The 19,909-nt window shown below is 42.8% G+C and overlaps 1 protein-coding gene across 3 annotated transcripts in view; it reads right to left on the reverse strand.

Moving 5' to 3' along the window:
• Window positions 1-19,909, reverse strand: part of LOC148040837 (ARM repeat superfamily protein) — an 85,222-nt gene that overhangs the window by 34,779 nt on the left and 30,534 nt on the right. The window contains exons 8-14 of one of the 3 annotated variants that reach the window (XM_087669044.1): window positions 19,692-19,824; window positions 18,856-19,216; window positions 17,594-18,102; window positions 17,320-17,499; window positions 17,055-17,213; window positions 6,482-6,556; window positions 5,192-5,312 (exon numbers count right to left, since the gene is read on the reverse strand). In XM_087669044.1, coding sequence (XP_087525170.1) covers window positions 5,192-5,312; window positions 6,482-6,556; window positions 17,055-17,213; window positions 17,320-17,499; window positions 17,594-18,102; window positions 18,856-19,216; window positions 19,692-19,824 — 1,538 coding nt within the window. Of the gene's footprint in view, window positions 1-5,191; window positions 5,313-6,481; window positions 6,557-17,054; window positions 17,214-17,319; window positions 17,500-17,593; window positions 18,103-18,855; window positions 19,217-19,691; window positions 19,840-19,909 lie in introns of all 3 variants that reach the window. The other 2 variants (XM_087668966.1, XM_087669114.1) reach the window with 2 other exon arrangements.

Consider the following 19,909-nt stretch of genomic DNA (forward strand, 5'->3'; position numbering starts at 1 on the left):
CTTGACCATGACGAAGGTATTTCTAGCCTTCTGTGAGTGGATAACCTCTAGTGGAACAAGATGCGGGTTTGGGCCGGGGTTCCATCTCTAGACAAGGTTCCACATGTTTTGAGAATGAAGTATATGTCTCATCAGATTTGACTGAGCGGTATAGTTAGACCCATTAAAATGAGTCTTATCAATAAAGGCATCCTTGACTAATGAGGATAAAGAACTATGAGATGTCTGAAAAAAAGACTAAGGAGAATAATAGGGAGAGGGGGGTAGAGGAGTAGGCAAGAATAGGCTTGAGAGGAACCCATAAGTACTTGTCGAGAAGGCAATAGGACTCTCAAACCTTGGGTGACTGTTTGTTGAGGCATAGTAGCATAACCAAATGGTCTACTAGGAATTGCCATAGTGGCAAACTGTGGTATCAACTAGTCTACACTAGGGCAAGTAAGAATGGAGACCCCATGTTATAAATATCTCAAAGGTATGTAAGGTGGAGGCTGCACCTCCCCCAAAGGTGGATGAATACCACCTAGAAATAAAGGTATAGAGATCCTAAAGCCTATGACTATGTTTCAAGAATCCCTCAATGAGATACATGGTGTCTGAAATGGAAATGTAATGGTAATGGTGATGCAATGGAAAATTTGTTGATTTAATGATGGGAAATGAAATCATGATGATGCAAAATGCATAGAAGTGGAAACATCAAACTCGTTCTAACTTTGAGAAGCATAATTCAAAGAAGGGAAAGTAGAAAAATACTTACCTATCTTTTTCTTATAATCACTCCGTCGTGTATTACCCTCATCTAGAAAACTAGCAGCAGGAGGCGAGAAGAATTGTTGGTTTTCACAAATGACTATTTGGATGAGCCTACATGGTTTGGATATTGACTGTCTTCCACCTTTGGATCATAGCCTTGACTGCCCTACACTTTCTCTCAGCCGATCAGAGTTGAACCAGGTGATCAGAGTTGAAGCACTCTCTCTAGGATTGAGGATGGAGTTCTACAGGAGTCATTTCTTGTGTCTCTCTAATGATGGTTTCACTATTCGGCCAGCATATATGGACACCCATCTCTTCCATAGCGTACGGGTTGCTATCGGATAGATTCGCACCTCCTCACATAGGCTTCAGATGGAGACAGGCAGATGGACAAATACCCTAGCAGAGGATAGGACTTGCCAGCTTTGCGGTCGAGAGCTTGAGACATAGGAGCACTACATATGTAGACACTATGACATACGAGGACGGTACCACTGCCTCTTCCGTGATGGATTTGGATGGTACCACTGCCTCACCACTACCTCTTCTGTGATGGATTTGGACCCCTTCGTCGTGTCATGGAGTACGAGGACCAGAGATGCCTAGGTCTCTTCCTCCTGAAGCTCGAGAGGCGCCAAATTGCACTACTGCGAGACAGGAGGTCAGCTCACCCAAAGGAACACACACGGAGAGCAATGACAGACTTCTACAGAGCCGACCCTACTGACACTACCAGCCTAGCAGAGACAGAGCCGCCCCACCAGACACCTTATGGGCCACACCGTGGAGTCACATTGGATAGAGCCATTTCCCTTCTTCGAGTAGGACGACCCCGACTACCACGACCATGTCCGAGGAGGCCACACCACAATCGGATTACAGCCATTATCAGGAGACACCGCAGACTCACCACTAGGCATATCAGTGAAGCAGCTAGGGACCGCATCATAGCTAAGATCATGTGCAGATCTTGAGATCACCTACAACCCATAGTCCCCACCACACTTTTGTACATGGTTCTATTAGATCTGGTTCTCCTTTCCTTTCCTTTTCTTTTCTATCGATGGAACAACACTACACATGGTTCAACCCTAGAATAGTCCCATCGTATAGTTATTTTCAGTATTGTTTCATAGGCCACCCACTTATTTGTAATGTTATCTTTTCCTTACTGATGGGATGACATTAGACATGGATGTACTCTGGACTTTGTCACATAGGCCACATTGGCCTTATGTAGACGTTAATATATCTTTCTTTCTTTCTTTCTTTCTCCAAAACTTCCTTCTTTCTCTATGCTCCTTTCTCTTATTGATACCATGACTTCTCACGAGGTATCTCCTTTTGATGCACCCGTTCCCAATGAGCCTCAACACATAAAGGATGCTTGTCTAGCTTCTCTTGAACCCAATAACACACGAATAGCATCCCGAATCTTCTTCTTTCAAATGTGATGGAGATTTGTCGCTTGTGGCAATTCTCCAAACTCAAGTCAAGGAAATGCAATGGCAATTGGCCAAGCTGTATACTCTCCATTTTTTGTTTGTGTCCGCAGCCATTAGGATGTTGCCTCTTCAGTTCCAACCCGATTTCTTTTAAGGGGAGAAGAAAGACTGTGATGGAACGAACATCGATTCATGGCCGACCAAAACGAGTGTCTTTTTATTTTATTTGTTTGTACTATAATGTTCCTTTATAGAGATACTAAAGGTTTAGAATGAAACCAAACTCCTAAACACAAGCTCAACATACAAAGATAAAGAGGACACCCCTTTGTTATCTTTCTTGTGTCTTCCCAAACAATCTCTTAGGTCAAATCTATAAAATGCTCCATGATATAGGAGTGTGCTCCTTAATCATCTATTTGAACCCAGAATTCTAGATATGTCAAACTATTGTACTACTGATCTTTCCATCTCTTCCTAGTCTTTGCATTTGATATCACATAATTCTTTTCTCTATATTTTCAGCCCTCTTGAGTTTTTTATGAGTTTTTTGTTTCTTAGGCAATCATTGAGATCCTAAGATGTTTCTTTCTGGACTCCCCTATATTTTTCCTAATTACTTTGTTCGTTAAGATAGTATCATTTGTTGGAAAATCAAAGTAAGAGCATAAAACTGTGCACACAAGAGGCAGAAGAGAGCTCAAGTACAAGAAAGAAATCTTGCTTAGTAAGTTGCTCAAGTAGAACTGAGGTATACTCTCTCTACACTTAAGAGTGACCTCTAGGCTATTTATATAGCCTCACTGTGGGCTAGGGTTATGGTTTCCCTTGCCCTTAAGTCCATTCACATCTCACCTTCTCTCATGCACCCTTGCTTACTCAAGGTTCCCAACTATACTTCTAACACCCCCCTACATGCCAAGGTGGCATTGGATTACATGGCATGTAAATGGTTCTCCCCCTGAATGAATCAATGGGATGCCTTTATAAAATAGGCTACATGGATGTTTATGGAAAGATGATACAACAAATACTAGAAAAGTTGGTCAGTAGATGCTTTGGAGACATAGTTGGCCTCCAACTCTTTTGGTACTTCAAGAGAGTTTGAACATTTTACTAGTGTGATATGCCATGTTTGTTTACATTTGTTGCACTTCATCTTGCTGGGATATTTTTTCCAACAATTGCTTACAATATGTCCTTTTTCGTTGCAAAAGAAACATTTAGTAGTCACAGTATGGACTAAGAGTTGATTTGTTGAGATAGACGTTGAATTGGTGCTACCTTCCTTTTGGTTTCTTTTCTCCTCATCCAAACAAGATTGACTAATACCTTCAAGTGTAGGATTTGGTACATTTGTTAGGGTAGTGACAAGAGTTGAAAAGACTTTCCTTACGGCTTTCAAAAGTATTGCAATGGTATCTTCTTCAACAATGGCTAATTGAGCCATCAATCCCTTCATGTGGGTAATGAACTTTCCCAGGTCTTCTCCTTGCTTGTATTCCAAGCTGAAGAACTCTATTTTGAGAAAGATTTTGGAATTCTTTCCTCTTGCACCATACAATTTCTGAAGCTCATCCACTTCTTCTTTGCAATTGCAAGCTGGTCAATATGGTGGATTAAGGATTCATCCAGGTGCAATATTATAATGGCTTGGGCTCTTTCATCATCTTCTACATCCCCTGTTTATATTTGACACATGACCTTACAATGGTCAAGAGTGAGATTATGAGAGCTAAGCATTTAGGGAATATACTTAAGATGAAAAACGTAATCTCCTCAAGACATAAAATATATTTCACAATTGATTTTGAACTAAGATCATGACTGAGAAATGGAGCATTAGTGCTTACAAGCACTCATCTCACAGTTTATGCCTCACTCGAAATGTGAAATGTCAATCTTTTGATGGACTCATTGATGTCCATTGAGTGTCCCCAGCCCGAAGAGCGAGTTTCTAGATCTGCAATAAACTCTACAGAAGATTAATCAGTGATTAGAATCATTGTTAGTGACTTCCAGAATGATTAAAGTTGAATTGAGAAAGCTTGAAGCTTTCTAGCTATGGCTACAAGCCAAACCCACAGTTAGGGTTTCATTGTGTGTGGCCAATCAAGAGGGAATTTTCCAAAACCCTTCTATGTGGAGATAGCCTACTCAAGGGGCTACAAATGCCCTATGAAAGCCCCTTTAATGGGGCTCAAAGAGAGTATTTGCAAGTCGCCTCTGTAGCTGTGAAAAATGCGCCAGATTCGGGTATTTCTACAATGCCGGGCTCTTGCATGCCCAATGTCAGGCTCTGATGTGCACGCTACTGTGCCCTAAGGTGGGGAGAAAGTTCGTAGAAGAGACCTTGTAAGGATATTGGCCCCTTTCCTCTCCCCAAGTCCTCCACTGGCTGGTGGTCAGAACTGGCTATGGAGGAGAAGAAGATAAAATGAGATCTTCTTATGCACTTAGGTCAAGATGGAGTTAGGGGAAGTGTGTTTGATCAGAGATGGCTTTGATACCTTGTTGGGAAATCAGAGCGAGAGTATAAAACTATGTGCAGAAGAGGAAGAAGAGAGCTCAAGTACAAGAAAGAAATCTTGCTTAGTAAGTTGCTCAAGTACAACTAAGACGCACTCTCTCTACACTTCAGAGTAACCTATAGGCTGTTTATATAGCCTCACTATGGGCTAGGGTTAGGGTTTCCCTTGCCCTTCAATCCATTCACACCTCACCTTCCTTCATGCACCCTTGCTTACTCAAGGTTCCCGTGCTATACTTCTAACAGCATTGACATGCTTGTTATGTTTTTGTTTAGTCACTATGAGAATGGTGAGAAGACACAGGCACAATGTATCCTTTTTAGAAGTGAGCACATGTAATTTCATTATTGCCATCAGTAAGTAATCAATCCTTGACAATACCATTTGAGTTCTCTCTATCAAGGCAAACCATGAGGCTAAGACCTTTACCAGAATGAAAATACTTTTTAAAACTACCTTTTCTTGCTTTGTTTCCTTCTTTTTCACTTGTTGTTAGGAGACTTGGATAACCAGAAAAATTAGTGTCCTGCATAATCTGGCCTTCACCTTTGGCTGCATGTATGATCTCTTTCAAAGCCTAAAAAATTTAAAAACACTCGTATCATGATAGTAAAATTGGGGACTCTTTAAGTTTTCTGGCAGTTAAAACCTTGCAATAAATAATACACATATAACAAAAGGATTCTCAAGCATTCATAGATATTTCCCGTGGGAGAAGGCTGAGGGAGAATGTCAAAGAGTTTTGTCCTCCGTGATGCATCCCGAGTAAAGCAAGCCACTAAGCCAGATGACTTTGAAGCAGTCCAACTGATCCTGAGCATGTCAACCAACACTAGTGATGGCAGCAGCAATGGAAACACAGCTGTCTTAAGGGCAGTTGATGAAGCAACAAGGTAGAACAGTAGCAGCAGAGACGGTATGGCAGGGGCAAACAGCAAACACAGCCACAAAAGGAAACAGGATGCCAAATACAGCCACGTGGATGATGAGTGACGGCAGTGAGTGTAGGCAGCTTCCAGTAAAAAACACAACAGGTGGAGAGGCAGGGCAGCAGTTCCTGGTAATGGAGAAGAAGAATAAGCAGGGCAGGGGCTGGGACCTCTAGAGGCTGCATAGCCACCTTGATGATGAGCAACAGCAGTGACTGCAGGGCAGCAGCATCTTAGACAAAATGCAGCAGGTTGAGGGGAAGGGCAGCGGCTCCTTGATGAAGAAGAAGAAAAAGCAGGGTCTGGGAACTCCAGAGGCTGTGTAAACAGCAGCATGCTGCAAACAAAGGTGTATGCCCTCTAGGGGTTGACGTTCAGCCGATAGTGATAGTGACACCAGGGTTGGTTGTTGAAACACTTGTGCGAGGTCAGGCACATTATGATGGGAATCAGCGCCTAGGCACTTAAAGCTGAAGAGGGAGAGAGGAGGGTTGGCTAGAAGAAATCAAGACAGGAGGAAGAGAAGATGGTAGGGGAGTTGACAGGAAGGCAAAAATGGACAGCCCACCACTCCTTGAGCATCCGCTGCGATACATCCAAAATCGTTTTTTTCATTGTGTTTTCTGCTTCCATTAATTTATATTTTATTCATTTGTCTTTTGTTTGAGTTCATTGTGTTAGTCATTATTTGTACACACTGATTTCTCTAAAACCCTGGTGTATTCTCACAAAGTTCTTTTTGGGTGGGGGACTCTGCGCTTGTCTTTGAAAAAACTAAAGAGTAGTCCAAACTAAACCTTTCAAGTGAGATGATTACCCTTAGCATGGGCACTATGTTCTGAGAATTGCGTTGTCGTGATGGGATCTCCAGCTCCAATGAGATAATTCGCATCTATCAATACATAAAAAAGAGAGATTGAGTCAATGTTGTACAAATCAAGGGCTGCTGATTCAACTACAAACACACAACTTTTATTGATACTTTGACATCAAACGGAATGGAACAGATATTGTGACGGCCCATGAGTTGGATATTAGAGGCCAAACTGACCTCCTGATGTCATTGCTGGAATTTTTTCTTGGAATCTTTCTCAAGATTAAATTAATATTCCTCACTTTTGACCTTTTCATAGACATAAGAGCTTTCATGTTCACATATTTACATCTTTATCTAGATTTCCATAGCCCCTTTAGATATCATACTCTCAACAATCTCACAATTCCTTCTAGAAAGCCAGTTTGATAATTCTGCAGTCTATGATGAGACACCTCGATTGTACTGTATCCTTAGGTTTCACAGGCCACCTTAGCCTTATACAAATGTTAATAGATCTTTATTTCTGTCTTACTGCAGTTTTTTCTAGTTCCACACCTACACCAAATTATTTTCTTTCACAATTGTATTTGACCAACATCAAATTTCAGCCACACTATGTGGTTTGTTTGGCCTTTTGTAGACATTGATAGATATTCCTTTCTTTCATGCTGCCATTTTTTCTAGTTCCACACCTACACCAATCTTCTAATCATTGCCTATTAGGGCATATGCTATTACAATGGTACGGTTAAGTGACCTAGTTTTAGGAAAGAATGCTAATAAGAAAATGGAGCTAAGCTTGTTTTTCTCCTTCTTATGCTATAGAAATCTAAAATGCCCTTTTGCTATAAAAAACTAACATGTTCTCTTGTCTTGTTACTGGTCATCCGAGGATCTCCATCACTAATGATTAACTCTGGAATGCCATGATACCTAAACACATGCAAAAATAAGCATGCCATATGATCAACCTTTATCTTCTTCCTCACCGGCACGAAATGGACCTACTCATTGGCCCATATCTCATCATTCCTTGTAGGTGTCCTAGAAAGCTCAAAGATAAAGTTCATAGCAATGCTCTGCCAAGGCCAATCAAGAATAGGCAAGGGCTGAAATAAACCTAGCATCTTTTTCCTATCATACTTCACTTTTTGACATATGATGCATGTCCTAACAAATTGCTCAATATCATGTCTCAAAGAAGGCCAATAAAAGAAATATTCCACTTCTTTAACTCTAGCATCAATACCTCTATGCCCTGCATAAGGAGCATGCCTCTTAGGGATCACCTTAGGTCTAAATTGCTTTATGACATTGTCATCCATGCATCATCAAAAAACCATCTCTAAACACAAAGTGTTCATGCCTCTAGCCATTGCAAAGCTGATCATACACATTCGCAAAATCCAAATCAACAACATACTTATCTTTCATAAAATCCAATTCAATGAGATATACCATAGTGACACCAAAATCCAAGGCTTACATGACAATGCATCAGCTACCGCATTCTTTTTCCCATCTATGTGCACAATCTAAAGGTGAAATATAGATAAGAAGTTTGCCCATCTCATGTGCTTTTTCAAGCAACTTAGTTTGAGTCGAAAGGTAGCACAATGTATGATGAAATCAGCCCCTAAGAGAAAGTATTTCCATGTCAAAAGCGCATGAATTGCAACAAGCAGCTCTTTCTCATAAACCTGCAAATTCGTTTCTGCACCATGGAGAACACGACTCTCATATACCATAACTGGCCATCCTACATTAAAACAACCCCTGTGTTGTTCCCACATGCATAGCATTGAACAACATATGACTTCCTTAGATCAAGCAACACAACCACAAGATTTGAAGTCGTCTTTTCTTTTAGCTTCTCAAATCCTGAAGTTTCCACTGTTGTCCACTTAAGAGGCACACCCTTCTTCTGCAAAGCATATAGTGGAGATACAATTTCAGTAAAGATGTGCGAGGATGGGTTCATTAAAGGTAACTGCGAAACGTTTCACTATTGAAATGTTGCATTTAACCCCAAAATGTTTCACCTCCGGGCACGTTCTAAGAAAAACACCAAGTGAAATAATTTATTAATACATGTGATATAGGTTTTCTTTACAAACAATGAGTTTTTGCATCTAAAAATCCTCAAGTGATGAACATCATCCAAGGATCCAATTACATATTTAAAAAATGAGTGTGGAAAAATCCTCAAAAAAATAAGAAAACACCATATTTTTCCATTTAAAATCACATTTCTGTCAACAGTTTCACTCAAGGCATTTTGTGTTTCATGAAATATTTCAAGGATTTGAGGCGTTTCACATTTAAATGCCAACAAAACACGTTTCACGATTACCATGGTTCATTACTAAACCTTTGTTACATGCCACAGGCCATGCGTGTTGCCATAGACCAACTCTAAGTATCCTCACACTAGCTAGAGATAGAGACAGGCAAGGCCTCACTGTTGAGCTAAAAATGCATTAGCCTGACTTAAACAACCCTAAAACATGATTAATTAATGAAGAAACCTTATTTTAAAAAGAAACACAATACTAGAGAGTTATTGTGTCCCACATGCAAAACCCTAATTTGGGTTTCCCAAACTTTCTATAAATAGACATGCAGCCCACCACTCTCCCTTATTCTCAGTTTTGCATTCAAGAGCCCTATCTCTACTGCCCATACCCTGATCATGGAGGACATCATGGTCAACCTTCTGCTACCATCTGGTGTCTGATTCCAGCCTTTGCCTTTATTCTACTGTCGTTTCTACCTGTCCACAACTGTCGCCTAGAACCTTGGAGCTGTCACCTACAAACAAATTGTTGCATTTGTTGCTAATGTCATCATCTGATGCTGTCGACATCAGTCTAGAGCTGCCACCCTAACTTTCTGTCTTCTCTATCTGCTGCGTTTGCATCTACCAACTATTGCCCAGTCTTTCTCTCCCCTCAGGTACCTGTGTTTTTAGTCTTTCTCTCTCCTGCATTGCCATCTACAACCTTTCCTAGCTATGTTTGTTGGTGTTCAACACACGGAGGTTGCCTTTGCTGTGATTCGGGATCCATTCAAAGTACGACACACTCTTCAACTCATAACCTCTACCTTGATCTCAAAGACATGAGAGTTCGAGGTTCAATATTCACTGCATAGTGTGTTTGCTACATGAGCATTGTATATTCATTATTCATTCACTTCATTATTTATCGTGTTCACTGTCTTTGAGTTACCCTAACCCTAACCCTAATTATGGTCTATGTTTATCAATCTATGCTTTGTCATACGATTGGTTTTGTGTTTTCTGCATTTAGAGCATTTCTTCACGTGGCACCAAAGCTAGGTACTCTTTGAGAAACCTTAGCCTTTGATCGGAAATCTCATCCGCAAAAGACATGGCAGAAAAAGGAACCACTCAATCTATCTAAAATCTAGATGGCAGAATGTACCTAAGAAGAATAGGTATTGTCAACATTGTCAAAAGGCTAGCCATTATGACAACGAATGTCGATCTAAGGAAGGAGGCACACAGCCAAAATCCAAGAATCAGACCCCCGCACCCCAATCGGGTAACCCCCAACGAGGGAAGCAAGGTGGTAGCAACCCACATCAAGGAAAGTGGCAAGGCCAAACCCACACTATCACCAGTCAATTATCATAGTCGATGAACTACTCGACTCTAGAGGGTTTGTCTGATTGTTCTGCAAAGGCCCACATCATCTCCTTGAAGACATCGGATGCGAGTCTCATTCACATCTGCGAGTTGAGTCATGATGAGGTACTTGCAAAGGCCCACTTATCACATCCAAGCACCTCAACACTTGTTTGGCTTGCGGATAGTGGAGCTATCCATCACATGACTCCTATAGCAAATATTTTAATTTCCCGAGTCCCTGTAGCTGGGAGTGTTCACATAGAAAACAACTCCTTGATCAAGATTCAAGCCTAGGGTCACATTAGTTTTCCCACAAACTTGGGTCCAAATCTCGCTTTGCTGGATGATGTTTATCATGTCCCCTAGCTTGGGGTGAACTTGTCCATTCAGCAACTTTGCCAGTTGGGACGAGTTGTTTTCTTCACCAAAACCACAGTCGAGGTCCTAAACTCTCAACCTAGTTTAGTGATTGCTTGTGGCAAGGCACAACCTAATGGCCTTTACCGCATGACACACTTTCTTATCGAGCCTACTACCAATTATTCAAAGTTTCATCGCTTCCAAGCCTTGGTCACCACACGAGAGCCTACGGACTCTGAGTACCTTTGGCATTTTCGCTTAGGACATCTTGACTATGACTTTCTTTATAAGTTGTCACGTCAAGGGATGGCTGAGGGTATTTCAGACCTAAAACTTTATTTCTCTAAATACATGTGGATGTACTTCCTAAAGCACAAGTCCAATGTTTTCACTTATTTCAGTGCTTGGGTGCTACCAGTTCATAACCAAACTGGTCATCATGTGAGTATTATGAGGAGTGGTTCTGATGGGGAGTTTACCTCCCATGACTTTTTTGAGTTTCCAGAAGGGCGGAGCATTGCACCCTAGCTCACCTCTACCAACTCCTTTGCATAGAATGGAGTCGTTGAGTGTAGAAACCGGACAGTCGTGAATATTGTACGCTCTATGCTGTTCGCAGCAGAGCTCCCTAAGGCCCCTTGGGTAGAGGCTGTTACACTTCAGTATACATTCTTAACCAATACCCGATTGTGGCGGTCCCTAAAAAGACTCCATACAAGGTATTTTTGGGCTCTCGACCTATTATTTTCCACTTCGGAGTTTTCGCTAGTTGTGCTTATACGCACGCTCCTGATTAAGGGATCTGCTCACTCCTTGAGCAGATCTCTTAATCTTTGTGGAATATTCTTCCAAAATGAAAGCCTATCGTTTGTTCAATCCTCAGACAAACAAGGTGATCATTTAAAGAAATGTCATCTTTGATGAGAGAGACATAGTACAGTCCTCTGCACTGGACTCTTCGTCCTCACCTCTACTCACATCGTTTGAGATCGTGCCTACAAAGCCGGGTCTACTACCCGCTCTTGACCTTCCTGCACATACTTGAGCTCCCAAGCCACCTCTGCGAGACCCGTTACCTCGCTGGTACCAACAAGCCATGTGTGATTCGGGGATTCTTCCACAAGATTTCTCTCCAAAGGGCCCTGGAAGGCCTGCCTAGCTCGCCCACCATCAAGCTTTATATGCATCACTGTTTACAACTGATCACATTGCACATTCTAAGCCGAATAGTTGGGAGGAGACTCTCCAAGACCCTTTGTGGCGTGAGGCCATGGAGAAGAAACTACATAGTATCGATCGAAATGGGACTTGGACATTGGTGGATCATCCTAGAATTTTTAAAGGCTCGCCTTGTATTGCAAGGTTTTGGGCAAAAGTACAGCAATGACTATGAAGAAACCTTCACACCTACTGCGTGGTTGACATCATTTCGCCTATTGGTTGTGCTCGTTGCTCACCATGCTTGGCCAATCTCTCAAATGAGCGTCAAAAGTACCTTTCTGAACGGTTATTTGGAGAAGGAGGTCTATGTGGAGCAATGTCTTGGCTTTTCTTCTGTTGATCAAACTAATCAAGTATTTCACTTGTGGGAAGCCCTTCATGGGTTGAAGTAAGAACTGAGGTCTTGGTACCACAGGATGGACGAGTTCTTATAGACTCATGGATACCATTCTATTCCCTGTGATCCAAATCTATATATGCGCACCACTAGTGTGGAGATTAGCTATATTCTACTATATGTTGATGATATATTACTCATTGACTAAAATTCTATGCTTTGCGGCTGTTGCAAAAATTAAGGCACAACTTTGCTCTACATTCAAGATGATAAACTTAAGCTTCTTGTCTTATTTCTTAGGAACAAAGACTATTAGATCCAAGAAAAGTATATTTCTGTCACAGCATAAGTACGCCCTACAATTCGTGGAACAGTATTGCACTAAGTAGACATGGCCCATAGCCACGCCTCTCAATCCCACTATCCATCCCCACAAGGATACCTTAGGTCAGTCTTTTGATACTCATACCTATCGTTCTGTTGTTGCAGGGAAATTACTCTAATTGATTCATATTAGGCCTGATCTTGCAATCTCACTTAGTTTGCTTAGTCAGTATTTTAATGCACCTAGAATGTCTCATTGGATTGCTTGTCTTTGTGTGTTAAGATATTTAAGGTATACCTATAATTATGAACTAACTTATGGTCATGGTTTATACTCGAAGAGATACATGATTCTGACTGGGCAGGAGATCCTGATACCTAGCAATCCCATGGTGGCTACTTTACACCTTGGGCGTTGCACCCATCACCTGGGCTAACGACAAGCAAGAGATGATGGAGGCTTCCACTGCTAAGGCAAAGTATCGCGCTCTCTTTGATGGTACTACAAAGACTATCTATCTGAGAAACTTACTGGCCGCACTTCTTTCCTTGTGAATCGCCTACACTTGTCTACTACGACAACCAAAGTGTCATTGCCCTTGCGAGCAATCTTGTCATCACCCCCTTGAACATGGCACATAGCAGTTCACTACCACTTCACCAAAGAGAAGGTTAAGCTAGGTACTATTCGCCTAGAGTTTGTGCTGTCCAATGACAATTTTGTAGATATTTTGACCAAGGCAATTAACCGGCCAGTTCTACAGTATCTTCTACCACGGATTAGCTTGGGCACACCCTTTGTTCTTCAAATTGACGAGGAGAGGATGCTTCCCTCTTACTTTTAATTCCAATTTGAGAGGGGGCGGTTTGCTTCTCTTGATATGATTATGAGTTATGACTGCAACCTCGGTTTGTTGTGGAATAACCGGTCCTTCAGGTTGAGTGGGTTCGGGGGTAACATTCGCTTGCACTTCAACAGTACAGCGACTACTTCCTCACATTGGGGAGCTCTCTGAGCATGACCTCGCTCTACATCTCGACATCTCTTGGAAGCCATAGAAGAAGCTTCCTCAGGTCACGTGTGAGCGGATTACGCGGCCTCCGACTTCCAGTGAGAGAGGAGACTAATTTGTTGGACTCAGAGTATGCAGATGACACAACACTCTACATAGAGGACGATGAGTTGATGCTGGAGAGAGTGAAGCTAGCTCTTGACGTGTTCTGTTCTGTAGCGGGAGCGAAAATCAATTGGCGAAATTCAGTTGGTTTCCTCACAGACCCGGACTCTAGTACGGAGTGGAATGTCCACCTGGGATTTCGATGGGGGAGCAAAGGGCAAACCGTCCGGTACCTAGAGTTCCAAGTGGGACTTGACATCACTCCTGCCCAGCAGTTTCTTCTTGTCCTTGATTCTATTCATAGGAAACTAACCTACTGGAGCACGGCTCGCCTCTCACTAGTCGGCCAAGCCCTAGTGGTCAACCAAGTACTCCTAGCGATGGCCTGGTACATCGCCTCGTGTTGGTGCTTCTCCTCATCATGCGTAGTGCAGCTCCGCCACCTAGTGCGAAACTTCCTTTGGTCAGGGTTAGATGGTTCCAGGGACTCCATGGCCAAGGTGACGTGGGCGACCATCATATGGCATCGGTCAAAGGTAGGACTTGGGATCATAGACCCAGAGTATCAGAGTATGGCCCTCTTGGGCAAGTTAGTAGTCTGTGGCCTCACACTAGGAGGGCAAACCTAGAAGGTCCTATTGCAGGAGGGTTTTCAAGATTGTAGACCGAGGCTTGGCGGTGAGTGGAGGCCGTTCCTGAGATGGATCTTCACGTCAGCCCAAATCACCCCCCCCCATCACCTTTCCTACACAGCTTACTCCACGTGTGGCAGGGCCTCCGTAAGACCCTAATCCAGAGCCCCCCCAAGCTGCCAAGAGGAAATAGACCATCAACCGGTGATCTGGAACCCCTAGGTCAAAGATCCGAAAGGGGCACAGATCGGCGAGCGCCTCCACATCTAGTGGGCTGGTTGGAAGGCCAGCCCGGATCGTACCATCAGGACATAGCAGGAGGTGTACAGGATGGCGGACGAGGAGGTGCTACAGCGTATATCAAGTTGCCAGAGAGGAGTGGAGTTGAGGAGAAGGGAGATAGACGCAGCAATACCTCTGGAGTGGCTTGCTCCCCCAATACGAGAGCCGATTGAGCCCGGGGAGGTATAGGCAGCTAGGTTTTCACCAGCACGCATCCCCCTACAAGTGGCAGGTAGAGTGGGCAACGCCCCACAGGAAACTTTCTTCGCCGTGCAAGAGGGGGGGCATTTGGCCCTTGACAGAGAACAATAGGATGAGGATATAGCCGCCCTTTCGTGGAGGAGGATTTGAGTGGTGGGCCTTCAGGGGAAGACATGGCGACTAGACCACTATGTTTTCCGGAAGAAGCTCACGGAGTGGCGCCTTTGGATCTGGGAGGGCAAACCACTTGATGAGCTGGAGTGGGATCCAACAGAGAGGCTATGGTCGGCCACTGCAATCGCCAAGAAGCCACCCAGGTTCGTATAGTACATTGCCAGGATTGGCAGACATGTAGTGATGCAAGAGGATATGGATTGGGTGCCATCACACAGCAGGCACTAGGCGAAGCACAGCATCATGAAGCCTTTCCAACGGACCTTCTGGCACCGCCTATGAAATAGCTGGAGGCCAAGGAGGGTGTCGTATTTCTTATGGCTAGTGGCACATGGAGACTTGGGGGTGGGAAGTTGGCTTACCCAGATGAGGGAGAAAGGTTGTAAGCGCTGCACACAGCAGCCTCTGGAACCCCAAAGCATTGCCTTTGGTCTTGTGAGGAGGCGTAGCTCGTGTGGAGAGGAGCATGCCGTATCCTTCACCGTATAGCACCCAGCCTTGGATGTATCTCATGGGGAGCTTTCTGTTGGCAAGCAATTAGCCAGGGCCGTCACCTTTTGTATGAGGCTGGGATGCAAGACACGATATTCATTATCGAGGCACGGTCATGCACAGTGGTGGGCCTGGAGGCTCTACCCATCCGCCAAGTACTGGATCCCACAGCAAACCACTCGGAGGTATGGGAGATCATAGGGAGTCTTACTGGATGGCATATTAGGAAGGCGCGGTGTCAGGAGGCTTTCAGCGGAGAGAGACTTTCAGCACAGGCGATATTTGCACAGCTCTGGACCTCCATCATCCACTCCCTCCGCGGTCGATGGGATCAGGTGCAGGGCAAGTCCAGGGCTCGTCAGGAGCTCCATTGTCACTTCATGCGCACTTGGGGCGGCCAGGACCTATTTTTCGTGATGCACGCAGGCAACCCCAATCGGCGATATACCCCCCCCCCCAATGGCTTCTTGCCCCCATCCCCCCCAGACCGCTTTGAGAAGCTTGTATACATGATGTATTTGTGATTTTGCATCAGCTCCAGCTAGTCTGTTGAGCATGAGCACTCCATTGTAATCAGTTTTTTTGAGTAATATAATCAGCCACATTTTACTTGGCAAAAAAAAAACACACATGGTACTCTGCCAATGGCCTTACGAGAATCCACAAAGAAGTAGTATACTCACCTCCCCTATGCCGTGCTCTTCTCAATGATGGCTCAGAGTGTGGGGATATGATCAAGAGTGGAGTAGCCCCTCCTAAACCTTGCCTATCCACATGCCTAATGTTGGTGCTTCTCTGCCCATTTGCTCAACTCATGTTCTAGTGTTGATCCATAAAGCTTGGCTAGCACATGGCCAACCATGATCATCTTGTAGTTCGTGGGAACCATGGGGTCTTCAACTTTCAGGATTGCTACTGTAGTATTAGCTGACCAACTAAAGCCTTCACGCAGGGCTCTGTGGAATAGGTGGGCTAGAAGGGGTGCTAGGACATCTTTGGCATGTGATAGGTGCTCCGCTACTAATCCATCATGGTCATGGGCCCAACCATTCTACCTTGCCTTTCCCCTTTCGGTCCACCTAGTTCATTGTGGTTTTTGTGCTTTTATCATGCAATTTGACAAAGAAATATATGTGCTCTCTTGATAGCTTCAGTCCTTTCACTAGGTTTTGTGTTCTATTGAGAGAGAGAGAGAGAGAGATCATTCCATCTTTCTCTAGAAAACAAACATCTACATTGCCTTTCCCCTTTCAATCCACCCTAGTCCATTGTTGTTTTTGGCCTTTTACCATGCAATTTGACAAAGAAATATATGTGCTCTCTTGAAAACTTCAGTCCCTTTACTAGGTTTTGTGTTCTAGAAGGTTGAACCAATTTGAACACCAAGATTATAAAATCCAACAAACTGGGTCACGTGACTTTCCTTTCCCTAAACGATAGGTTTGCACGTACTCCCACTTCTTGCATCAATCAATGGCTTGGCAGCAGGAAGCTGTACAAAGATACAATATTGAAAAAAATCGGCTTAATATTATAGAGACACTTCAAGTTAACAAGCATTATAGCACAAATGAATGCATTGCCAGGTATTCTGTTATTCTATATACATGATACACATGAGCATCGCCAAACTCATACATGTAAATGTAATACAAATTATGAGCAAAAACTTACACGAAATTCAAACACTATTCATACTGTCTAATCTGAGAAACCTTATCGTGGTTGCACATAGAGTTTTGATAACAATGATAGCATTTTCAAATGCATTCTTGCTTACAGGCTCTTGCAGCAAAGGTAGCAGATCTTGACATGCTCCTGTATATCGTAATGCGGCAACAAGCATATTTGGTGCACTGGGATATAGATCCAAATGACGCAACTCTCGGCACAAAGAATCCACAATATAGTCTGTGCTGGCACTAGTTAATGCTTTCACCTACATAACAATCAAAACATGGTTATGGCGGACAGTTCACAGGGCTGAACTGCTAACAGAGACCTAAAAAAGAACAATTGATCTATAAGTTCATCAACAGGCTCACCGATGGATACCCGCATGCTGATGAGATGGCATGCACTGCAAGATCTGCTGAGCTGCTTATTTCATAATGTGAACTTCCAAGCTGCTCTAGCACAATAAAAAGCACAGAACCAAGAAATCCCTGTTCTTCAAAGTATTTTCCCAGACATTGGGCTAAAACACCTATGCTTTCCAGTACAACCTGAGGAGAAATTAGCAGCACTCATTGACTGTGGGTCAACTATTCTCTGCATGTATAACAGTTCGTATTCAGACAACAAACAATCCTTTGATACCTGTTGGAGGGCTGCATTATCTCTAAGTATGTATGCTTGTGATGACCGATAATGGTTATTTCTATCCAATAAATCGGCAATGCCCTCTACTGGGAGCTTCCAGATTTCACTTGACATATAATCATGCAGAATATCACCTACAAACTCACATAAAGTTCTAGACATGTTCTTCTGAGCCAACTTTTTCCAGTCATCCCACAGAGTTGTCGGCAACTTGTCTTGGTCTTCTTGACAGTACATGGCTGATTGGTTTCTTATCCTAGAAGAATCCAATCCTTCAAATAGGAAAAACTTAGTGTGAACCCACTGACCAGATGCCCCATAGAAAACCTCAGTGAGGAGAGAAACTGCTGTGGCAGCTGTTCTCTGCCAGTTTCCATGGACAACATAATCAGACATTTGTCCAACTTCATGAATGTACAGCTCTTTGTGTGTCAAAGAAGATATCTGCCGCAATGGATCCAGAAGTTCTTCAATAACACGAAATAGATGACTACAGTCGTCGTCCCCTAAAAGAGCATATAGCAGTTTTTTAGCAGCATAAGAGACTTGAAGCTCATCAGTGTATTCACCAATAGAGAGATTATTAGACATACAAAGGCAGCCAAATGAGTTCCAACATCAGGTTCTGGCTTTTCCATTTCTTTTCATTTTGTACTGCATGTTCCCCCCTCCCCCCCGGGGCCTTTTTGTTGTTTAGTTTGTTGTTGTTGGTTTTTTCTTCTTCTTCTTTTTGTGTGTGTGGGTCACATTTTATCACTGGGAGGTTTAGTGAACAGGCACATTTTTTCCCTATTCAAAAGAAGATCAAAGCTGATGATATGGCAAGGGTGTTTATATACAAATATTTAAATATCATGGCATGCCAAAGTCTATAGTCAATGGCAGGGACCCATGTAACATAAGTCTGTTTTGGAAGGGTTTCTTCGAGAATATGATCACCACACTGCACTGCAGAGTCTTGGATCTTTTTAAATGTTATGAATCAGAACATAAAACTCAGTGGGAATAGTACTTGCTTTTGGTTGAGTTTGCATATAACAATACAGTGTATATGTACCTTCATTCAGAAGACATCCTGTTTTAGAGTCAGACTGTTCCATTTAGAAAGTTTAAGCTCAAATACTTTTAATCAGGACATCTCCCCATTCAGTTAATGAATCTATACACAAGCTACAGATGCATGCATTAAACCTAGGATTCCAAGAAATGTGTACAGCTCAAACAGGATTGAAATCTCTTTAATAATTTCTAAAGCTTACCATCAATTGAGGAGAGACCAGCCAGCCTAAGAATTTTTGAAAGCTCTTTGTATACCCTTCTTCCACCAGTCCTCAGCCATGGAGGCATTTGTGGCAGCTGTATAAACTTATTATTTTTATCAAATATATCTTTTGTAGGTTGTTCCTGTGATAAGGCTAGATCTCTGTCAGATAGACATGCATCCTCCTTGACCATATCATCTGTCTCCTTCTCATGCAGTTTCTCAGAATTCAGCTCAGAGATTCCAGGAATATAGCCCAGAGTTCCCTGTCTCAAGCTCATCTGTTTAAAGGAGCTCGCAATAACTGAATTGAAACTGAAGCACTGTGCCATGACCATCAGAAACTTTCCAGTTGCAACCTGTCATAAAATCATTGTGAATGATTAACCTGAAGCACATCATAAGAACCCCAAAGCAACAGTTTAGCCTCTCAAGGTGATCTTCATTTGTAGAAGCCCACCAAAAAGTGATTTTCAGGTAAGCCAATCACCAAGTCTTCTTCTATTCCTCCACAATATATGAGGGTGTAATAGGGCTATTCCATCCACCTCCTGCTGTACAGTGACCCAGAGAGCAGCCATTCCAGGATGTACATTGTTGTTTTTTGCCTTTTATATTTGGGAAAAAACCTTTACCATTGAATTAAACACACACAGAAATTTGAAATGACCTCACAAGCAGGATTTATATCTAGCAACAGGCAACAAGTGCAGCAAGCCCCTTCATAGTTATCAATGGATGTGTAATTTCTCATCAATCAGAAATGGAATTCAAAGACAGGTAAAGCAAACTCAATATAATATCCAACCAGTCATACTGGACCGGTGCACATACCGGGGATTGAAAAAGGCAATCAGAAACACCATCCGGGCCAGCAAAAAACATGGCTGCAACTAGCTGGCGACAGAAGAAGATAAGTGCACTTTCATTGCCAGAATATACTATTTTTGGCAACCTCTCCATCAACCTGAATGAGAAAATGCTTCACTGACCAGAAGATGTATTCACTGGCATAATTAGAAAAACTAAAATCATTCATGATGATCAATGTG

This window comes from Lygodium microphyllum, chromosome 1, assembly GCF_053477565.2.
Source record: "Lygodium microphyllum isolate KBCC chromosome 1, Lygodium_microphyllum_v1.1.10, whole genome shotgun sequence".
NCBI lineage: Eukaryota > Viridiplantae > Streptophyta > Polypodiopsida > Schizaeales > Lygodiaceae > Lygodium > Lygodium microphyllum.